The 22,946-nt window shown below is 38.1% G+C and overlaps 1 protein-coding gene across 1 annotated transcript in view; it reads right to left on the bottom strand.

The window, feature by feature from the left end:
• FYCO1 (FYVE and coiled-coil domain autophagy adaptor 1) overlaps positions 1–22,946 on the bottom strand; it is a 439,711-nt gene that overhangs the window by 404,720 nt on the left and 12,045 nt on the right. The window contains exon 3 of the mRNA XM_053714489.1: positions 2,013–2,119. Within this exon, the coding sequence (XP_053570464.1) occupies positions 2,013–2,119 (107 nt within the window). The remainder of the gene's footprint in view (positions 1–2,012; positions 2,120–22,946) is intronic.

The raw sequence follows: 22,946 nt of genomic DNA, 5'->3' as shown, positions 1-22,946 counted from the left end.
TTAAGATAAGACTTTGAGTTGCAGATTTGACAGGTCAAGTGGCAGTAAGAACCGTTGCTAAAATGGCAGAATAAGAAAAAGAGGTTTGCCTAAGCCATGAAGCACCATCAGGAGACTAATGGTCTTATGAACTGAAATGTCAATCAAGTAGGCAAAAGGATGGCCCCTTATTGTTATTCAGGGGTTGACAAATCTGTTTAAAGGGCCATGATACCCAAATGTTGAAACACTTGAAAGTGATGCAGCATAGCTGTAAAAAGCTGACTAGAAAATATCACCTGAACCTCTCTATGTAAAAAAGAAAGATATTTTACCTCAAAAATTCCTCAGTAGCCACATCCCATTGTAAAGGACTTCTAAGCAGCAAATCAGTATGTCTGTCCCGGGACAGCGAAGGGAGTCCATCTTATTTCCCTATTCAGTTTAAGGAAGCTTACAATGAAATATCATGAGAAATAAATGAAATCTCATGAGATCACAGTAAAAGAGTTCATAACCTCAGCACTTCTGATGCTGATTGACTGCTGTTAATTTATTCATTTTTTTTTTACCTGCAGCTGGGAGCAGTTGAGTATAACTTTTTACACAGAACTTACTCTGCTGAGCTGAGGAAGTTGTGAGGTAAAATATCTTCTTTTGTTACATAGAGATGCTCAGGTGATATTTTCCTGTCAGCTTTTTACAGTTATACTGCATCAGTTTCAAGTGATTTAGCATATGAGTATTATGTCCCTTTAAAATGTAGACGTAAGTAAGAATCTTTAGGAGCAAGAAAGTCATATTTGTATCAGATATATGGAGAATAACCCAAAAAGTTAGGAGCAAGGGGTACAATTCTAGGAGCCTCCTGGGTTTGTCAAGTCCTGTTATTATTTGCTATTTTGCTTATGCTCTGTATAAATGCCATTTTCTTTCCCTAAGATGCATGTCACGTAGTCTTGTCCACAGGGAACCTACGTGACATGTCATGTAACAAAGTAGGGAATTATACATATATATATACACACATACACACAAACACATAGGGGTAGATTTATCAATGTCTGTCCGACATGATACGCTGTAGCAGATCTTGTCCGACGGACATTGCTTAATGCCGACAGTATACGCTGTCAACATTTATCATTACACAAGCAGTTCACCAGAACTGCTTGTGCAATGCTGCCCCCTGCAGATTTGCAGCTGCTATCAAGGGGTGTCAACCGTTCGTATAGCATCGGCGGATTGATGACCACAGCCTCAGAGGCAGTGGAACAGTTATGGAGCAGTGTGGCAGCAGTGTTTCCACATTGTGTAAAAGTGAAAAACATTCTTATAAAACTGCTGCTCCATACACGTGCATGCTACCTACTTAGGTATGCTGTTCAACAAAGAATACTATGAGAAATAGGTAAATTTGATAGATGTAAATTTGACCTTTTTTTAACTATATGCTCTATCTAAATCATGTAAGAAAAACAAATGGGTTTGGGAGGAGGAAGTAGTAAGTGGTTTTAAAACCATAAAAGATTCATAAAAAAGAGGTATTAAAAAATTGATTTAAAATGATTGACAATTTTGGAACCTAGACCACTTAGAGAATATCATTTTTAAAAAGTTTCCAATTTACATCTATTATCAAATTTATTTCATTCTCATATTATTCTTTGTTGAAAAGATACCTAGGTAGGTAGTGTGCACATGCCTGAAGCCCTACATGACAGGAAATAGTGCTGCCATCTAGTGCTCCTGCTAATGTATTTCATTGTTGCAAAATTGATGCCATATAATGTTGCAGACACGTGCACACTCTTGAGCTTACATTTCTGCTTTTCAAATAAGGATAACAAGAAAACAAAGAAAATATAAGTAAATTAGAAAGTTGTTTAAAATGTTATGTTCTATTTAAATTATGAAAGAAAATAAAAAGGGTTTTATGTCCCTTTAACAGCTTGATAAACTACATATTTGACATAAGTAATACCTGTTTGACATGATGGCGTGTGTACTGTAATTATACATAATTCACTCACCTGCAACAAATATTCAAGCTTGTAGAAAAATTTATGTAAATTCGAGCTGTCATCAGTGATTGGTTCTCCCATTTCCTTAAACTCCTTATTTAATTCAGTTACTGCATCTATAAATAACATGGAAAAAATAATAATAATTATAAAATCATTCTTGATGCAATATAATAATATATATGTTAATATAATAATATATGTTTATATATATATATATATATATATATATATATATATATAAAAAAACACACACATATATATATATATATATATATATATATAAAACATTTTTATTGTTGTGGTCTGACCACTTGCAAAGTTTATAACTGGAATATAATCTATTAACAATTTGATTTTACAATATAAATGAATAGAGGAAGCCCAGCAGTCTGTGCAATACAGGGACATATGAGAATCATCATAAATGAATGATATTGACAGGGACAGATCTATCATTTGACAAAGTATGTGGCTAACTTGAGATAGTAGCTGGAGGAAAAAAATAAAACTCTGGAATACACTGCTTAAAGGGACATTAAAATGTGGAATTTTAAACTTTCAAGATTCAGGTACAGAAAACAATTTACAAACATTATCAAAAGTGTGCACCGTATTTTTATATACTTACTTTCTGAGGAACCATATCCTACTGAGCATGTGCAAGAGTGCACAGTATTAAACATATCAATTTTGTGATTGGCTGATGGTTGTCACATGACACAAGGGGAGGAAAATTGAATTTTTTTCAAACAAAAATAAAACAATAAAAACTCATTTGAAATTAAAAGTAAGTGTTATTTCATTATCTTTTATTATGCATTTGTAAACAAAGCAATTTTACTAACTTTAACAGTTAAAATTATTTTCTATCCAGTGTAGTCAGGCAATGGAAATGGTATTGCGTCTAAAGGAGCAGAAAAGCTTGCTGTCAGCACACACTGTTGTGAAATTGTTTCTAAATACTCTTGGTATTAAAAGTAATGACGGTTCCTGAATAACCTTGTGCCTTAAAGTGTATATATCAGTTTCACTATGTACAAAGAGAATTACTGGATTACAGAATCTTGTGAAGGTAAACAAACATACACAGTATAAGGGAAATTGATAACATTTTACAGCTTTGAAACACACTAAGAACAGCAAGATCCTAGAATCTGCTTATAAAAGAGTGCCACACGTGGTATATAAAAAATGTTAAGTGGTATATATTCTGTGATATGCAACCCAGATATACTTAAAAGTATATTGTGTAACGAGAATAATATAATCCAAAAATGTAAATTTTTGTGTTAAATGTGTTAAAATTAGAAACCAAGGGGACTTAAGAACATTTAGCAAGAGATAATTTAGTTATTAGGATTTTATAGAATATATTTTAAATTTGTTAAGGAAAATATTAAGTTGCTTAGCACTTGTGTCCGCTATGAAGTTCATATTTAAAAATTTAAATATTCTAAACCTTTTATTAGTATTTTTAATGTTTGTGTAATATTTTTATGTAAAAAATGTTTTTTCTTTTGTTGAAAAATATTAGGTTAAGCAATTGTGTGTATACATTCTGGTAATATACACAGTATTACATGTTTAAGATAGGGCATTAGGACTCAGCAGGAGTATACACCTGTGCAGGTGCCGGTGATCATATCCAGTCAAGAGGATTTTTAAGATTAGGCTTAATGGAAAGGAGTATCAGCAATTTAATACCCCTGAAGAAGTTTGCACGAATGCAAAGGAAACGCGTTGGGTAACTAATAAGGGACAGCCGGTGAATCTGCCGAAGTGACCAAAGCCAGCTGAAGTCGGAATCCCGGTTTTATAAAACCGCCAGCGGTAAACAACAGAAAGTGCTGCTGAAAGAAAGCAAACTGCTACAGCGGTGAAACATACAGTGAAGGGATCCAAGACATGCAGGCTAAGACACACCTAAAGGACTAACGGACTACGGCTGTCATATATATGAAGGGCTTGTTTTACACTGCTATCTTGTAAGTGTGAAATTTTTATTTTAGGTGATCAAATAAATTGTTCATAAAGCTACTTTGAATCGGTGGGCGCCGTGTGTTTTTGTATTTTTCAATAATCCAAAAATGTAAATAATTAAATAAATACCAATATATATAAAAAACAATATATATATAAAGCAAATATAAACTCTTTTCAATTAATATATCTACATATGTATCCACACATATCCAGAGATACTTTTATACATAGGTGTCCAAATGCTAATACTTAATAGCACCCAAAAAAAAAGGATATGTAGTGTGCATAGATATCCAATCCTTTTTTCCTTCAGTCCACACTGCAACTTCCTGTGAAAACACACCGGCAGGATAGGGTGGTGCTGGATAATAAACAAACAGAGAAAAAAGAACAGGAGCGCAAGGGACTGATCTAAGAGTAGTATTGTTAAAAAGTTATATTTAAGTATTTGTACAAAAACTCACTCACACTCTTTACCCTCAAATATATGAGGTATGATACAGGCACAATCGTAAGGGGACCAACAGTTTGGCTCAGTACGAACCCTTGGTGTCAGTGTCTTTTTCAGATCACCTTCCGTCAGGACTGCAGCTGCAAGCCAAGCTCTGCTGAAATCTCCGGTTTGTCCGTAGTCACTATCACAAGTTAGTGTTCAACTGTCACAGGTTAGAGTTCCACTGTCCCAAAATCTTTGTACCGCAATGTCGTACTGAGCCAAACTGTTGGTCCCCTTAGATTAGATTAGATTAGATTCGTTTTATTGTCATTGTACAAAGTAGGAAAACAGAGACAACGAAATTATATTTGAAAATCTAACCAATCCTATACACAGATAGCACTATAATGCTAAAACTAATAGATAGCAAAAAATTCAAGTGACTTGTGCAAAAAATTTCTATACCACAAAAGTAAGTACAATGCAAGTGTAATAAAGTGCAAGTGCAAAAAAAACAGAATTTATGTTTACCTGATAAATTTCTTTCTCCAACGGTGTGTCCGGTCCACGGCGTCATCCTTACTTGTGGGATATTCTCTTCCCCAACAGGAAATGGCAAAGAGCCCAGCAAAGCTGGTCACATGATCCCTCCTAGGCTCCGCCTACCCCAGTCATTCGACCGACGTTAAGGAGGAATATTTGCATAGGAGAAACCATATGGTACCGTGGTGACTGTAGTTAAAGAAAATAAATTATCAGACCTGATTAAAAAACCAGGGCGGGCCGTGGACCGGACACACCGTTGGAGAAAGAAATTTATCAGGTAAACATAAATTCTGTTTTCTCCAACATAGGTGTGTCCGGTCCACGGCGTCATCCTTACTTGTGGGAACCAATACCAAAGCTTTAGGACACGGATGAAGGGAGGGAGCAAATCAGGTCACCTAAATGGAAGGCACCACGGCTTGCAAAACCTTTCTCCCAAAAATAGCCTCAGAAGAAGCAAAAGTATCAAACTTGTAAAATTTGGTAAAAGTGTGCAGTGAAGACCAAGTCGCTGCCCTACATATCTGATCAACAGAAGCCTCGTTCTTGAAGGCCCATGTGGAAGCCACAGCCCTAGTGGAATGAGCTGTGATTCTTTCGGGAGGCTGCCGTCCGGCAGTCTCGTAAGCCAATCTGATGATGCTTTTAATCCAAAAAGAGAGAGAGGTAGAAGTTGCTTTTTGACCTCTCCTTTTACCTGAATAAACAACAAACAAGGAAGATGTTTGTCTAAAATCCTTTGTAGCATCTAAATAGAATTTTAGAGCGCGAACAACATCCAAATTGTGCAACAAACGTTCCTTCTTTGAAACTGGTTTTGGACACAGAGAAGGTACGATAATCTCCTGGTTAATGTTTTTGTTAGAAACAACTTTTGGAAGAAAACCAGGTTTAGTACGTAAAACCACCTTATCTGCATGGAACACCAGATAAGGAGGAGAACACTGCAGAGCAGATAATTCTGAGACTCTTCTAGCAGAAGAAATCGCAACTAAAAACAAAACTTTCCAAGATAATAACTTAATATCAACGGAATGTAAGGGTTCAAACGGAACCCCCTGAAGAACTGAAAGAACTAAATTGAGACTCCAAGGAGGAGTCAAAGGTTTGTAAACAGGCTTGATTCTAACCAGAGCCTGAACAAAGGCTTGAACATCTGGCACAGTTGCCAGCTTTTTGTGAAGTAATACCGACAAGGCAGAAATCTGTCCCTTCAGGGAACTAGCAGATAATCCTTTTTCCAATCCTTCTTGAAGGAAGGATAGAATCCTAGGAATCTTAACCTTGTCCCAAGGGAATCCTTTAGATTCACACCAACAGATATATTTTTTCCAAATTTTGTGGTAAATCTTTCTAGTTACAGGCTTTCTGGCCTGAACAAGAGTATCGATAACAGAATCTGAGAATCCTCGCTTCGATAAAATCAAGCGTTCAATCTCCAAGCAGTCAGCTGGAGTGAAACCAGATTCGGATGTTCGAACGGACCCTGAACAAGAAGGTCTCGTCTCAAAGGTAGCTTCCAAGGTGGAGCCGATGACATATTCACCAGATCTGCATACCAAGTCCTGCGTGGCCACGCAGGAGCTATCAAGATCACCGACGCCCTCTCCTGATTGATCCTGGCTACCAGCCTGGGGATGAGAGGAAATGGCGGGAACACATAAGCTAGTTTGAAGGTCCAAGGTGCTACTAGTGCATCCACTAGAGCCGCCTTGGGATCCCTGGATCTGGCCCCGTAGCAAGGAACTTTGAAGTTCTGACGAGAGACCATCAGATCCATGTCTGGAATGCCCCACAGGTGAGTGACTTGGGCAAAGATTTCCGGATGGAGTTCCCACTCCCCCGGATGCAATGTCTGACGACTCAGAAAATCCGCTTCCCAATTTTCCACTCCTGGGATGTGGATAGCAGACAGGTGGCAGGAGTGAGACTCCGCCCATAGAATGATTTTGGTCACTTCTTCCATCGCTATGGAACTCCTTGTTCCCCCCTGATGGTTGATGTACGCAACAGTTGTCATGTTGTCTGATTGAAACCGTATGAACTTGGTCCTCGCTAGCCGAGGCCAGGCCTTGAGAGCATTGAATATCGCTCTCAGTTCCAGAATATTTATCGGTAGAAGAGATTCTTCCCGAGACCAAAGACCCTGAGCTTTCAGGGATCCCCAGACCGCGCCCCAGCCCATCAGACTGGCGTCGGTCGTGACAATGACCCACTCTGGTCTGCGGAACGTCATCCCTTGAGACAGATTGTCCAGGGACAGCCACCAACGGAGTGAGTCTCTGGTCCTCTGATTTACTTGTATCTTCGGAGACAAGTCTGTATAGTCCCCATTCCACTGACTGAGCATGCACAGTTGTAATGGTCTTAGATGAATGCGCGCAAAAGGAACTATGTCCATCGCCGCTACCATCAACCCGATCACTTCCATGCACTGAGCTATGGAAGGAAGAGGAACGGAATGAAGTATCCGACAAGAGTCTAGAAGTTTTGTTTTTCTGGCCTCTGTTAGAAAGATCCTCATTTCTAAAGAGTCTATAATTGTTCCCAAGAAGGGAACCCTTGTTGACGGGGATAGAGAACTCTTTTCCACGTTCACTTTCCAGCCGTGAGATCTGAGAAAGGCCAGGACAATGTCCGTGTGAGTCTTTGCTTGAGGAAGGGACGACGCTTGAATCAGAATGTCGTCCAGGTAAGGTACTACTGCAATGCCCCTTGGTCTTAGCACCGCTAGAAGGGAGCCTAGTACCTTTGTGAAAATCCTTGGAGCAGTGGCTAATCCGAAAGGAAGCGCCACGAACTGGTAATGTTTGTCCAGGAATGCAAACCTTAGGAACCGATGATGTTCCTTGTGGATAGGAATATGTAGATACGCATCCTTTAAATCCACCGTGGTCATGAATTGACCCTCCTGGATGGAAGGAAGAATAGTTCGAATGGTTTCCATCTTGAAAGATGGAACCTTGAGAAACTTGTTTAAGATCTTGAGATCTAAGATTGGTCTGAACGTTCCCTCTTTTTTGGGAACTATGAACAGATTGGAGTAGAACCCCATCCCTTGTTCTCTTAGTGGAACAGGATGAATCACTCCCATTTTTAACAGGTCTTCTACACAATGTAAGAACGCCTGTCTTTTTATGTGGTCTGAAGACAACTGAGACCTGTGGAACCTCCCCCTTGGGGGAAGTCCCTTGAATTCCAGAAGATAACCCTGGGAGACTATTTCTAGCGCCCAAGGATCCAGAACATCTCTTGCCCAAGCCTGAGCGAAGAGAGAGAGTCTGCCCCCCACCAGATCCGGTCCCGGATCGGGGGCCAATATTTCATGCTGTCTTGGTAGCAGTGGCAGGCTTCTTGGCCTGCTTTCCCTTGTTCCAGCCTTGCATTGGTCTCCAAGCTGGCTTGGCTTGAGAAGTATTACCCTCTTGCTTAGAGGACGTAGCACTTTGGGCTGGTCCGTTTTTACGAAAGGGACGAAAATTGGGTCTATTTTTCGCCTTGAAAGGCCGATCCTGAGGAAGGGCGTGGCCCTTACCCCCAGTGATATCCGAGATAATCTCTTTCAAGTCAGGGCCAAACAGCGTTTTCCCCTTGAAAGGAATGTTTAGTAGCTTGTTCTTGGAAGACGCGTCAGCCGACCAAGATTTCAACCAAAGCGCTCTGCGCGCCACAATAGCAAACCCAGAATTCTTAGCCGCTAACCTAGCCAATTGCAAAGTGGCGTCTAGGGTGAAAGAATTAGCCAATTTGAGAGCATTGATTCTGTCCATAATCTCCTCATAAGGAGGAGAAACACTATCGAGCGCCTTTATCAGTTCATCAAACCAGAAACATGCGGCTGTAGTGACAGGGACAATGCATGAAATTGGTTGTAGAAGGTAACCCTGCTGAACAAACATCTTTTTAAGCAAACCTTCTAATTTTTTATCCATAGGATCTTTGAAAGCACAACTATCCTCTATGGGTATAGTGGTGCGTTTGTTTAAAGTAGAAACCGCTCCCTCGACCTTGGGGACTGTCTGCCATAAGTCCTTTCTGGGGTCGACCATAGGAAACAATTTTTTAAATATGGGGGGAGGGACGAAAGGAACACCGGGCCTTTCCCATTCTTTATTAACAATGTCCGCCACCCGCTTGGGTATAGGAAAAGCTTCTGGGAGCTCCGGCACCTCTAGGAACTTGTCCATTTTACATAGTTTCTCTGGGATGACCAACTTTTCACAATCATCCAGAGTGGATAATACCTCCTTAAGCAAAATGCGGAGATGTTCCAACTTAAATTTAAATGCAATTACATCAGGTTCAGCCTGTTGAGAAATGTTCCCTGAATCAGTAATTTCTCCCTCAGACAAAACCTCCCTGGCCCCCTCAGATTGGGTTAGGGGCCCTTCAGAGATATTAATATCAGCGTCGTCATGCTCTTCAGTAACTAGAACAGAGCAGCCACGCTTACGCTGACAAGGGTTCATTTTGGCTAAAATGTTTTTGACAGAATTATCCATTACAGCCGTTAATTGTTGCATAGTAAGCAGTATTGGCGCGCTAGATGTACTAGGGGCCTCCTGAGTGGGCAAGACTCGTGTAGACGAAGGAGGGAATGATGCAGTACCATGCTTACTCCCCTCACTTGAGGAATCATCTTGGGCATCATTGTCATTATCACATAAATCACATTTATTTAAATGAACAGGAATTCTGGCTTCCCCACATTCAGAACACAGTCTATCTGGTAGTTCAGACATGTTAAACAGGCATAAACTTGATAATAAAGTACAAAAAACGTTTTAAAATAAAACCGTTACTGTCACTTTAAATTTTAAACTGAACACACTTTATTACTGCAATTGCGAAAAAACATGAAGGAATTGTACAAAATTCACCAAATTTTCACCACAGTGTCTTAAAGCCTTAAAAGTATTGCACACCAAATTTGGAAGCTTTAACCCTTAAAATAACGGAACCGGAGCCGTTTTAACACTTTAACCCCTTTACAGTCCCTGGTATCTGCTTTGCTGAGACCCAACCAAGCCCAAAGGGGAATACGATACCAAATGACGCCTTCAGAAAGTCTTTTCTAAGTATCAGAGCTCCTCTCACATGCGACTGCATGCCATGCCTCTCAAAAACAAGTGCGCCACACCGGCGCGAAAATGAGACTCTGCTTATGCTTTGGGAAAGCCCCAGAGAAATAAGGTGTCTAATACAGTGCCTGCCGATATTATAATATCATTAAACCCAGATAAAATGATTCCTCAAAGCTAAATATGTTTTAAAACTGAATCGATTTAGCCCAGAAAAGTCTACCATCTTAATAAGCCCTTGTGAAGCCCTTATTTACCATCGTAATAAACATGGCTTACCGGATCCCATAGGGAAAAATGACAGCTTCCAGCATTACATCGTCTTGTTAGAATGTGTCATACCTCAAGCAGCAAGAGACTGCACACTGTTCCCCCAACTGAAGTTAATTGCTCTCAACAGTCCTGTGTGGAACAGCCATGGATTTTAGTTACGGTGCTAAAATCATTTTCCTCATACAAACAGAAATCTTCATCTCTTTTCTGTTTCTGAGTAAATAGTACATACCAGCACTATTTTAAAATAACAAACTCTTGATTGAATAATAAAAACTACAGTTAAACACTAAAAAACTCTAAGCCATCTCCGTGGAGATGTTGCCTGTACAACGGCAAAGAGAATGACTGGGGTAGGCGGAGCCTAGGAGGGATCATGTGACCAGCTTTGCTGGGCTCTTTGCCATTTCCTGTTGGGGAAGAGAATATCCCACAAGTAAGGATGACGCCGTGGACCGGACACACCTATGTTGGAGAAAATCAGTTCCATACAAAAAAGTATATATATGTGTAAAAAAATGTAATAAAAAATTAGTCATCTTGCACACATATGTGTACATTTGCATTATATATATGATGTGAATCATGAGTGTTTTATATGAATCATATGTGTATTTTATATTATATGTGTTATGTGAATATAAAGTGAGGTGAAAAAGAACCATTAACAGGATAATCAATAAATTAAATTAAAACCATTAATTTAGCACTTTCTTCAATATAATAAAAAGATCTAATCATCAAAAGGATAAAAAATTAAAAAAATAAAAAAGGCTATGAGCATAAGAGAGATTTTTAAAAGTTATTATTTAGCAGAGTAATGGCTCTTGGAAAAAAACTATTCCGTAATCTAGCAGTTTTTCCTTTTAAGCTTCTATAACGTCTCCCAGATGGTAAAAGGGCAAATAGTCTGTTGCTAACATGGAAGGGATCATGAATAATTCGATAGGCCTTTAAAAGACTACGTCTGCTTTGAAGATCTTCAATGGTAGGTAACTGAGCACCTATGATATACTGGGCGGTTTTAACAACCCGTTGCAGAGCTTTGCGATCAGAATTAGTACAGTTTCCATACCATACTGTAATACAGTTGGTGAGAATACTCTCAATAGTACAGCGATAAAAATTAATTAAAATCTGAGTAGATAAATTAACTTTTTTCAGTGTTCTTAAAAAATAGAGACGTTGTTGTGCTTTTTTCACTAAAGTTGAGGTGTTCAAAGACCAAGTCAAATCCTCAGAGATGTGTGTGCCCAGAAACTTGAAACTTGGTACACGTTCAACCTCAGTTCCATTTATATGAATGGGCAATTGTAAACATCGATTAGATTTCCTAAAATCAATAATAATTTCTTTAGTTTTTTTAGTGTTTAGGTCCAGGTTGTTCTCAGCACACCAAATAGCCAGTTGCCTTATTTCTTCTCTATAAGCTGATTCATCGTTGTTACTGATCTGGCCTATCACAGTGGTGTCATCAGCAAACTTGATAATACTATTGGATACATACTTAGGCAAACAGTCATGGGTAAAAAGAGAATATAGCAGTGGACTCAATACACACCCTTGTGGAACACCAGTATTAAGGGTCAGAGTAGATGAGGTGTGATTACCAATTTTTACCAATTGCGGTCTGTTTGTCAAGAAGTCCAGAATCCAGTTGCATAATAAAGTATTTATGCCAAGATCATGGAGTTTGGCAACCAGCTTAATAGGAACAACTGTGTTAAATGCCAAACTAAAATCAATAAAAAACATTCTAACATAGGTGTTATTGTGATCTAAGTGAGTGAGGGCAAAATGCAGAGCTGACGAGATAGCATCTTCTGTTGACCTATTTTGGCGATACGCATATTGGTTAGGATCCAATGCAGGTGGTAGGCAAGTTTTAAGATAGGCCATGACCAGCCTCTCGAAACATTTCATAAAGGCTGAAGTGAGTGCCTGTATCATACCTCATATGTTTGAGGGTAAAGAGTGTGAGTGAGTTTTGTACAAACACTTATTAAATATAACTTTTTAACAATACTACTCTTAGATCAGTCCCTTGCGCTCCTGTTCTTTTTTCTCTGTTTGTTTATTTTACAGCTTTGATGAAATTTATTGCTACAAGGAGGAGAAGCACTGCAATTATGTTATCACCTGGGAGTGGGCGTAGTCCACAAACAGTTCCAAAGTGTGAGTCAAATGTGCAAAAGAAAATCGCCAATGCCCATGTTTATACAAGCAAATATGCTATCAGAGCTTTAGAAAATAAAGCAAAAAAAAAAAGAACTTTAAAAAAAAAAGTCTCTTCTTTTAAAGATGTGCTATGCGAACTGTGATGTCATTTATGATGTCATATGTTAGGTGAACAGTGATTTCACTGATAAAGAAAATGATGATGTCATCAACAGGACCATAAAAATGGCACCGAACACAACTGACAACACTTACTATGCATAATCTCATTTCAATATTATCTAATGTAATAACTTCATGCAATTCTTTAGTGAAATGCAGAGTTCATAAACAACCTGGACCCTCTGAGACACAATATGTGATCTCTGCTTGCAATACTTTTCTCCTCACATATCTAGACTGCCTTGTTCTGTGTATATTCTACCCCAAGACTGACTAAACTCCCTGACTGCTCAAAACTGACTGCATGAGCCAAACAAACCCCTAACTTCTCTCCATATCCTGGCTATCTAAATAATACACACACATATATACACACACACTGAGATGCACATTCTCAGAAACGAACAACCAGCTCAATAACTTGTTAGCTTGTTCTATGGTGATTTACGCATGCACATATCCACACACAGACATACATATACAGGAAGCCCTTGTTTTGCACTGTTTTTGAGCCTGAGTGCAGAACCCGGCTCTATAGTAGAATCTGGCAGGGCAGATGATTTTGTCTGTGAGCACTGTCAGGTCACAGCTGTAGGCTGGCTCACACCAGCACAAACGCAATCTTTATTTTTCCCGGATACAATTTAATAAAAAAAAAAAAAGACACAGATTCTGTAGACGACATCAATCACTCTCAGACCCACCTCCAGGCTAAATGTTATTGAAGGCAGAGGCTTTACAATAACACACCCAGCCTGTGAATCTATTCCCTGCCTGCACGCTCTGCCTTGAGTGAGGTCACGTGTAGGAGGAGCTATGTGACCTGCGGAGAAGGCAGTGACTTGGCTCACCATGACAGTGAGTGACAGGAGGGAAAAGCCTGAGTTGAGCTGTAGGTAAAGTAAAAAGCTTCATGTACCTGGCAAAGCCATGTAAACGGTGAAACATTTAAAGGAAAAGGGGAATGGCTAATGGCAGCCATTTTAAAGTACATGCAAGATAATAGTAGTGAAACTAAGATAAATTGCAGCCTTTTAGAATTTAACCCCTTAATGACCACAGCACTTTTCCATTTTCTGTCCGTTTGGGACCAAGGCTATTTTTACATTTTTGTGGTGTTTGTGTTTAGCTGTAATTTTCCTCTTACTCATTTACTGTACCCACACATATTATATACCGTTTTTCTCGCCATTAAACGGACTTTCTAAAGATACCATTATTTTCATCATATCTTATAATTTACTATAAAAAATTTTATAAAATATGAGGAAAACATTGAAAAAAACACACTTTTTCTAACTATGACCCCCAAAATCTGTTACACATCTACAACCACCAAAAAACACCCATGCTAAATAGTTTCTAAATTTTGTCCTGAGTTTAGAAATACCCAATGTTTACATCTTCTTTGCTTTTTTTGTAAGTTATAGGGCAATAAATACAAGTAGCACTTTGCTATTTCCAGACCATTATTTTTCAAAATTAGCGCTAGTTACATTAGAACACTAATATCTTTCAGGAATCTCTGAATATCCATTGACATGTATATATTTTTTTTTAGTAGACATCCCAAAGTATTCATCTAGGCCCATTTTGGTATATTTCATGCCACCATTTCACCGCCAAATGCGATTAAATACAAAAAATCGTTCACTTTTTTACTAATTTTTTCACAAACTTTTGGTTTCTCACTGAAATTATTTACAAACAGCTTGTGCAATTATGGCTTAAATGGTTGTAAATTCTTCTCTGGGATCCCCTTTGTTCAGAAATAGCAGACATATATGGCTTTGGCGTTGCTTTTTAGTAATTAGAAGGCTGCTAAATGCCACTGCGCACTACACGTGTATTATGCCCAGCAGTGAAGGGGTTAATTATGGAGCATGTAGGGAGCTTTTAGGGATAATTTTAGCTTTAGTGTAGTGTAGTAGACAACCCCAAGTATTGATCTAGGCCAATTTTGGTATATTTCATGCCACCATTTCACCGCCAAATGCGATCAAATTAAAAAAAACGTTAAATTTTTCACAATTTTAGGTTTCTCACTGAAATCATTTACAAACAGCTTGTGCAATTATGGCACAAATGGTTGTAAATGCTTCTCTGGGATCCCCTTTGTTCAGAAATAGCAGACATATATGGCTTTGGCGTTGCTTTTTGGTAATTAGAAGGCCGCCAAATGCCGCTGCATTTCACACGTGTATTATGGCTAGCAGTGAAGGGGTTAATTATGTAGCTTGTAGGGAGCTTGCAGGGTTAATTTTAGCTTTAGTGTAGAGCTCAGCCTCCCACCTGAAATATGAGACCCCCCTGATCCCTCCCAAACAGCTCTCTTCCCTCCCCCACCCCACAATTGTCCCCGCCATCTTAAGTACTGGCAGAAACTCTGCCAGTACTAAAATAAAAGCTATATTTGGGCATTTTTTGTGTGTTTTTTTAGCATATTTACATATGCAGCCTAACTGATCCCCCACCAAACAGCTCTCTAACCCTTCCCCCTCTGCCTTAATGGGCGCCATCTTGGGTACTGGCAGCTGTCCGCCCCCTCCACTCCACTCGGCACATCGATGGCCGCCCACCCGCCTCCCAGACTTGCTCCCACCCACCAACGATACCGGCCACCGATGTCCGGTGCAGAGAGGGCCACAGAGTGGCTCTCTCTGCATCGGATGGCCAAGGGGGGTTATTGCAGGATGCCTCGATATCGAGGCATCGCTGCAATAACCGGAAAGCAGCTGGAAGTGAGCAGGATCGCTTCCAGCTGCTTTCCAGACCAAGGACGTACGCCACACGTCCTCGGTCATTAACTGTATTTTTTTTGAGGACGTGTGGCGTACGTCCTTGGTCGTTAAGGGGTTAAAGGAACATAAAACCCCAATTTTTTTTTCTTACATGATTCAGATAGAGCATGTGATTTTAAGTAACTTTTCAATTTACTTCTATTATCTAGTTTGTTTTGTTGTCTTGGTATCCCTTGTTGAAGAGAATACCCAAGTAGGCTCAAAAGCGACTGATTGGTGGCTGCACGTACATGCCTCATGTTATTGGCTCAACAATTGCGTTAACTAGCACCCAGTAATGCATTGCTGTTTTTCAACAAAGGATACCAAAAGAATGAAGCAAATTAGACAATAGAAGGTTGTTTAAAATTGTATGTTCTACCTGAATCAAGAAAGAAAAATTCTAGGTTTTATATCCCTTTAACTTGTGGGCTTAAAGGGACACTGAAACGAAATTTTTTCTTTCGTGATTCAGATAGAGCATGCAATTTTAAGCAACTTTCTTATTTACTCCTATTATCAATTTTTCTTCATTCTCTGACTATGTTTATTTGAAAAAGAAGACATCTAAGGGTTTTTTTTTTGGTTCAGTACTGTGGACAGCACTTTTTTTATTGGTGGATGAATTTATCCACCAATCAGCAAGAACAACCCAGGTTGTTCACCAAAAATGGACCAGCATCTAAACTTACATTCTTGAATTTCAAATAAAGATACCAAGAGAATGAAGAACATTTGATAATAGGAGTAAATTAAAAAGTTGCTTAAAAAAAAAAACGAATGAAAAAAATTGGGTTCAGTGTCCTTTTAATATAAAGTGAAAGAATAAGGTGGGAAATTGTGGCTATTTATTTGTTATAGTGACACATCTTGATTTTTGATCTATCAATTGCTGAGTCAGAGTCCGCTTGTGTGAATTTAAATAAGGCAGACCAGCCAGCTACTATATTTTGAACATTTCTCTAAACAAATAATATGATACTTTAGAAGATGGTGAATGGAAACAATTATATCATCATTATTTTGGGAACTACTCCAATATAGAATTGAAAGCAATTTATCTGGCTACAGTTAGCAACATTTGTATCTTTAGATATTATACTATAGCTAGAAAGCTGTAATTTGCTATATCATTAATAGGAGAAGATAAAAATAGTTTGCTAAAAGGACAGTAAAATACTGTCAGTTTGTGGTTATTAATTATTTTATTTAAACTGACAGTGTGCAAAAGGGGAAAAGCAGCAAAATAATCAAAGCATTGTAAATTTAAACATAATTAGCAACTATTGTAGTGAAGTTAACTTTTAATGATTTCTTGCAAATAAATTGACAGACACATGGTAATTGTATACATAGCAATTTTTTAAATCAAGATAGCCACAATTCTATCTTTGGTTTTTATAAGCACAAACACTAATACATAAAGGCTTTATTTAACGGTAATTTGCCTGAAGATATTCAATTTATATAAGGAAAATAACATTTATGATTTATACAATAAGCCATAATAAGCAATGGTAAACATAATTAGTATTTTGTGCCCCTATTTTTCTAAGCATGATTCTGTGAATTCCTGCACATGCTCAGGATGAGCTGGTGACTCAAAAAGTGTAAATATAAAAAGATTGTGCACATTTTGTTAATGGAGGTAAATTGGAAAGTTGTTTAAAATTGCTGCTCTATGTGATTCCTGAAAATTTAAATTTGACTTGAGTGTCCCTTTAAAGGCTTAATTGGTGATGAAATATATATATTTGGTTTTCCTATCTATCTATATATAATGTAACTCTAAATGTTACTCTCTGCACTAAGTCCAAAGAGATATGTAGGAAAATTATGAAGAATTTGTCTCCCCACCTGATGAATCAAAATCTATCAAACACCTGGCACTAAAGAGGTTGAAAGCTATTACTGTCTCTTACAATAAGTTAAACAACTTAGAGGATAAAAGCACAGTCTTACTGCAGGAAGATCATGTCAGGCTAATCTAGTTGTTTTCCTGAAATAACTGAAGTGGTAGACCAGACTAGAGCAATAGATTGTGTTTTGTCCAGATTTTAGTAAAGCCTTATATACTGTCATGTACATTGTCTCACACAGACACTCAGAACTATCTTAAAGGGACATGAAACCCCCCAAAAAATCTTTCATGATTAAGATAGAGAATACAATTTGAAACAACTTTCTAAATTACTTCTATTATCTGATTTGTTTAATTCTCTTAGTATCATTTGTTGAAGGAGCAGCAATGCACTACTGGTTTCTAACTGAACAAATGGGTGAGCCAATGACAATCAGTATATATATATATATGCATCCACCAATCAGCAGCTAGAACCTACAGTGGATATAAAAAGTCTACACACCCCTGTTAAAATGTCAGGTTTCTGTGATGTAAGTAAAAATAATTTTAAAAAAATAATATGGTTGCATAAGTGTGCACACCCTCTTATAACTGGGGATGTAGCTGTGTTCAGAATTAAGCAATTACATTCAAAATCATGTTAAATACGAGTCAGTACACACCTGTCATCATTTAAAGTGCCTCTGATTAACCCCAAATAAAGTTCAGCTGCTCTAGTTGGTCTTTCCTGACATTTTCTTAGTTGCATCCTACAGCAAAAGCCATGGTCCACAGAGAGCTTCTAAAGCATCAGAGGGATCTCATTGTTAAAAGGTATCAGTCAGGAGAAGGGTACAAAAGAATTTCCAAGGCACTAGATATACCATGGAACACAGTGAAGACAGTCATCAAGTGGAGAACATATGGCACAACAGTGACATTACCAAGAACTGGACGACCCTCCAAAATTGCTGAAAAGACGAGAAGAAAACTGGTCTGGGAGGCTGCCAAGAGGCCTACAGCAACATTAAAGGAGCTGCAGGAATATCTGCCAAGTACTGGCTGTGTGGTACATGTGACAACAGTCGCACGTATTCTTCATATGTCTGGGTTATGGGGTAGAGTGGCAAGATTAGGGTTGCCACCCGTCCCTTAAAATACAGAACACTTATGAGTTATACTTGCTGCAGGGTGTGCAGGGAGGAATAGGAATTGTGCTGTCCAGAAACACAATACATGTTCCTCCCTGCACACCCTGCAGCATGTGTAACTCATAAGTGTCCAGTAAAACATGGCTGAGGTGGCAACCCTAGGCAAGATGGAAGCCTATTCTTAATTAAAAAAAACATCCAAGCCTGGCTAAATTTTGCAAAAATACATCTGAAGTTTCCCAAAAGCATGTTGCAAAAGGTGTTCTGGTCAGATGAAACCAAGATTGAACTTTTTGGCCATAATTCCAAAAGATATGTTTGGCGCAAAAACAACACTGCATATCACCAAAAGAACACCATACCAACAGTGAAGCATGGTGGTGGCAGCATCATGCTTTGGGGCTGTTTTTCTTCAGCTGGAACTGGGGCCTTAGTCAAGGTAGAGGGAATAATGAACAGTTCCAAATACCAGACAATATTGGCACAAAACCTTCAGGCTTCTGCTAGAAAGCTGAACATGAAGAGGAACTTCATCTTTCAGTATGACAACGACCCAAAGCATACATCCAAATCAACAAAGGAATGGCTTCACCAGAAGAAGATTAAAGTTTTGGGATGGCCCAGCCAGAGCCGAGACCTGAATCCAATTCAAAATCTGTGGGGTGATCTGAAGAGGGCTGTGCATAGGAGATGCCCTCGCATTCTGACAGATGTAGAGTGTTTTTGCAAAGAAGAGTGGGCAAATATTGCCAAGTCAAGATGTGCCATGCTGAAAAACTCATACCCAAAAAGACTGAGTGCTGTAATAAAATCAAAAGTTGCTTCAATAAAGTATTAGTTTAAGGGTGTTCACACCTATGCAACCATATTATTTTAGTTTTTTATGTCTACTTCCCTCCACCTAAAAGATTTCAGTTTGTTTTTTCAATTTAGTTGTACAGTTTATAGGTCACATTAAAAGTGGAAAAAGTTCTGAAATGATTTATCTTTGCTGTGCCTGAGCTTTCATAGATAAACCTTTCAGCAAAGGATAACAAGATAAGGAAGCAAATTAAATAATGGAAGTAAATTGGAAAGTTATGTAAAATTGTATTCTCTGTCTGAATCATGAAAGAAAATTTTTGGGTTTCATGTCCCTTTAACCAGGTTTCATGTAACAATTCTGGGTTCTGCCGTTTAATTGGATTAAAAGGTTCATTTAAAGGGACATGAAACCCAAAACAAAATATTTTTATTTGTGATTGAGATGGTGCATGCAATTTTAAACCAATTCCTAATTTACTTCTATTATCAAATTGTCTTAGTTCTCATGGTAACTTTTGATGAAAAGCAGGGACGTGAGCTCAGAAGTGTGAACGTGTCTGGATATGGCAGTAGTTTTTCTTGAATGTTATCCATTTGCAAGAACACTAGATGGCAGCACTATTTCCTGTCATGTAGTGCTCCAGACACTTACATAGGTATCTCTTCAACAAAGAATATCATACGAACGAGGCAAATTTTGATAACAGAAATGAATTAGGTATATTCTGAATAACCCAACATTTTTTTTTTTTTTTTTTATTTGCTTAGAACATAACAGGTTTTAGAAACAGTTAAAGCGAAATATAAACAGGGACAGTACAAAATCCTTAAATGGGAACATAGTAGCGTGTTATGCACAGATACAGTAAATTCACACTAAATGTTGATTCTTAATAAAATGCATATTTTAAAGGGACACTGAACCCAAATTTTTTCTTTCATGATTCAGATGCAATTTTAAGCAACTTTCTAATTTACTAATATTATCATATGTTCTTCATTCTCTTGGTATCTTTATTTGAAATGCAAGAATGTAAGTTTAGATGCCGGCCCATTTTTTGTGAACAACCTGGGTTGTTCTTGCTGATTAGTGGATAAATTCATCTACCAATAAAAAAAGTGCTATCCAGAGTCTGAAACAAAAAAAAAGCTTAGATGCCTTCTTTTTAAATAAAGATAGCAAGAGAACAAAGAAAAATTGATAATAGGAGTAAATGGCAAAGTTGCCTAAAATTGCATGCTCTATCTGAATCACAAAAGAAAAAATTTGGGTTCAGTGTCCCTTTAACATTCCAGGATTAATGTCATATTTGCATCTGCCCCTTAATTTTTGCAATTTAACAAAAGTCACTTTTAAGCTCTTTAGGACATGGTTAATCTCCTATTGTATCAATTTGGAGTGGAGTCTAATTGTAATTTACCATAATGCGCATGTACTCAGCGATGCACATTCCAGTGGTGCTTTACAAATAAATTATGATTGATAAATCTTCCTACAGTTTACTAAAAATTCTTAAGAGGGACAGTAAAATCAAAATAAAACGTTCATGATTCAGAGTATACAGTTATTAAACCACTCTCCAGTTTACATCTATTATCCAACAGTTTATTTATAATATCAAATGTGCTATGTTCTCTTAGTATCCTTTGTTGAACAGTTAACAGAGGTAAATTAAAAGCAACTTAGGTGCATGCTCTTATCTTTAGCAGTCTATAGCATCAGTGCTTGCAACAATGTATAACACTGCTATAAACAAAACAGTACAGTACTTGCGCAAAAAATGCTAAAGGGTTGATCACAAAATGTATCAATATGCACAAAAGCTTTACTATTATCACATTAAAAACAAGTGACCTAAAAATGACAATTGGAATACATGAAATTAAAAACAAAAGTCCAGATTCATTCACAATAGGAGCAACCAATCCTATTCAAGCTGAAAGTATAGTTAAAGGGACACTGAACCCATTTTTTTTCTTTCGTGGTTCAGATAGAGCATGCAATTTTAAGCAACTTTCTAATTTCCTCCTATTATCAATTGTTATTTGTTCTCTTGGTATCTTTATTTGAAAAGCAAGATTGTAAGTTTAGAAGCCGGCCAATTTTTTGTTCAAAATCTGGGCTGTCCTTTCTGATTGGACAGCACCAATAAGCAAGTGCTGTCCAGGGTTCTAAACAAAAATTGGCTGGCTCCTTAGCTTAGATGCCTTGTTTTTCTAAATAAAGATAGCAAGAGAATGAAGAATTGATTGATTGATTGATTAGAAAGTTGCTTAAAATTGCATGATCTTTCTGTATCTTGAAAGAAAAAATTTGGGTTTAGTGTCCCTAAGCGTGGTCAAAAAATGCAGATAAAACAAAAATCCGTACTCACATATGAAATTGAGACATCCGATATCTTTGTTTGCAAAGACAGGTCAGATAGATCTTGAAAACGTTCAGTAACCTTTTCATAAGCTGTAGGTCAAACCTCTTCACCTTCAATACCGTCTTAGGCTGTCAGCCGTTTCTAACTTTCCAGGTTCTGATATTCAAAAACTGATTGCAAATACAAACAGTTCTAAACAAACAGGTGCGCTCGATTACGGAAGCCCCAGAGCAACACGTTACAACAATTCCCTATAAATAGGCTTATGTGCAGCATAACAGACTGAACTTGACAAAGAATTTTTGAAACGCGTTGCTCATCCGAACGTTCAGGGGTTTCCGCAGTGGAGCGCACCTGAGGACACCTGTGTTAGTTTAGAACTGTTTGCATTTGCGATCAGTTTTTGAATATCGGAACCTGGAAAGCTAGAAATGGCCGACAGCCTAAGATGTTATTGAAAATGAAGAGGTTTGACCTACAGCTTATGAAAAGGTTACTGAAAGTTTTTAAGATTTATCTGACCTGTCTTTTCAAACAGCGATATCGGATGTCTCAATTTCATATGTGAGTATGGATTATTGTTTTATCTGCATTTTTTGACCACTCTTGAGGAGTCTTTTCTCTCATACCTACAGAAATCACACGGCTTTAAACAACATTCCAATTTACTTCTATTATTTAATTTGCTTCATTCTTCAGATAGCCTTGGTTAAAGAAATAGCAATGCACATGGGTGAGCCAATCACACGAAGCATCAATGTGCAGCATCCAATCAGCAGCTATTTAGCTATGCTTTAAAATAAAAAATACAAATTGAAGCAAATTAGATAATAGACGTAAATAGGAAAGTTGTTTAAAATGATATGCTCTTATGCCCTGGTTCCGGTGGAGGAGGAGCAAGGTGCTAGGTGCTCTGCTCCCTGCTCCAGTCCTACAGCTGCTGGCGGTTTTCCACGCACCTCACCCCAATCAGTGGGGTAGCTAATTGGATAGCTCTAGACAACGTCACTGGAACCTGCACAGCGTAGCTTCATCTCGCTGTATTGCAAAACAAACCCACCCAAAGGGAAGGAAAACCTCTCTTAAACAAAGGCTGCTGTTGTTTAAAGTACTTGTGAACAAATATCTACCTGAAACTGCAAATCTCTGCCTTTAATTGGACATATTGAACAAAGAGTGGAGAAACAAACTGTTAAAAGGGAGAAAATCAAACTCCTTTTACCACACCTGATAAAGCAGGAAGGCTCCTTTGCTTTCATTTAACAGGATTAGGAGTAGCTTCTGTACTTGCTTTAGCCTCTCTACATGTCCTCCTTATTACGGCTAGCGGCAGA

Source organism: Bombina bombina, chromosome 5 (genome assembly GCF_027579735.1).
Source record: "Bombina bombina isolate aBomBom1 chromosome 5, aBomBom1.pri, whole genome shotgun sequence".
NCBI lineage: Eukaryota > Metazoa > Chordata > Amphibia > Anura > Bombinatoridae > Bombina > Bombina bombina.
This window is presented reverse-complemented; position numbering and strand designations above follow the sequence as displayed.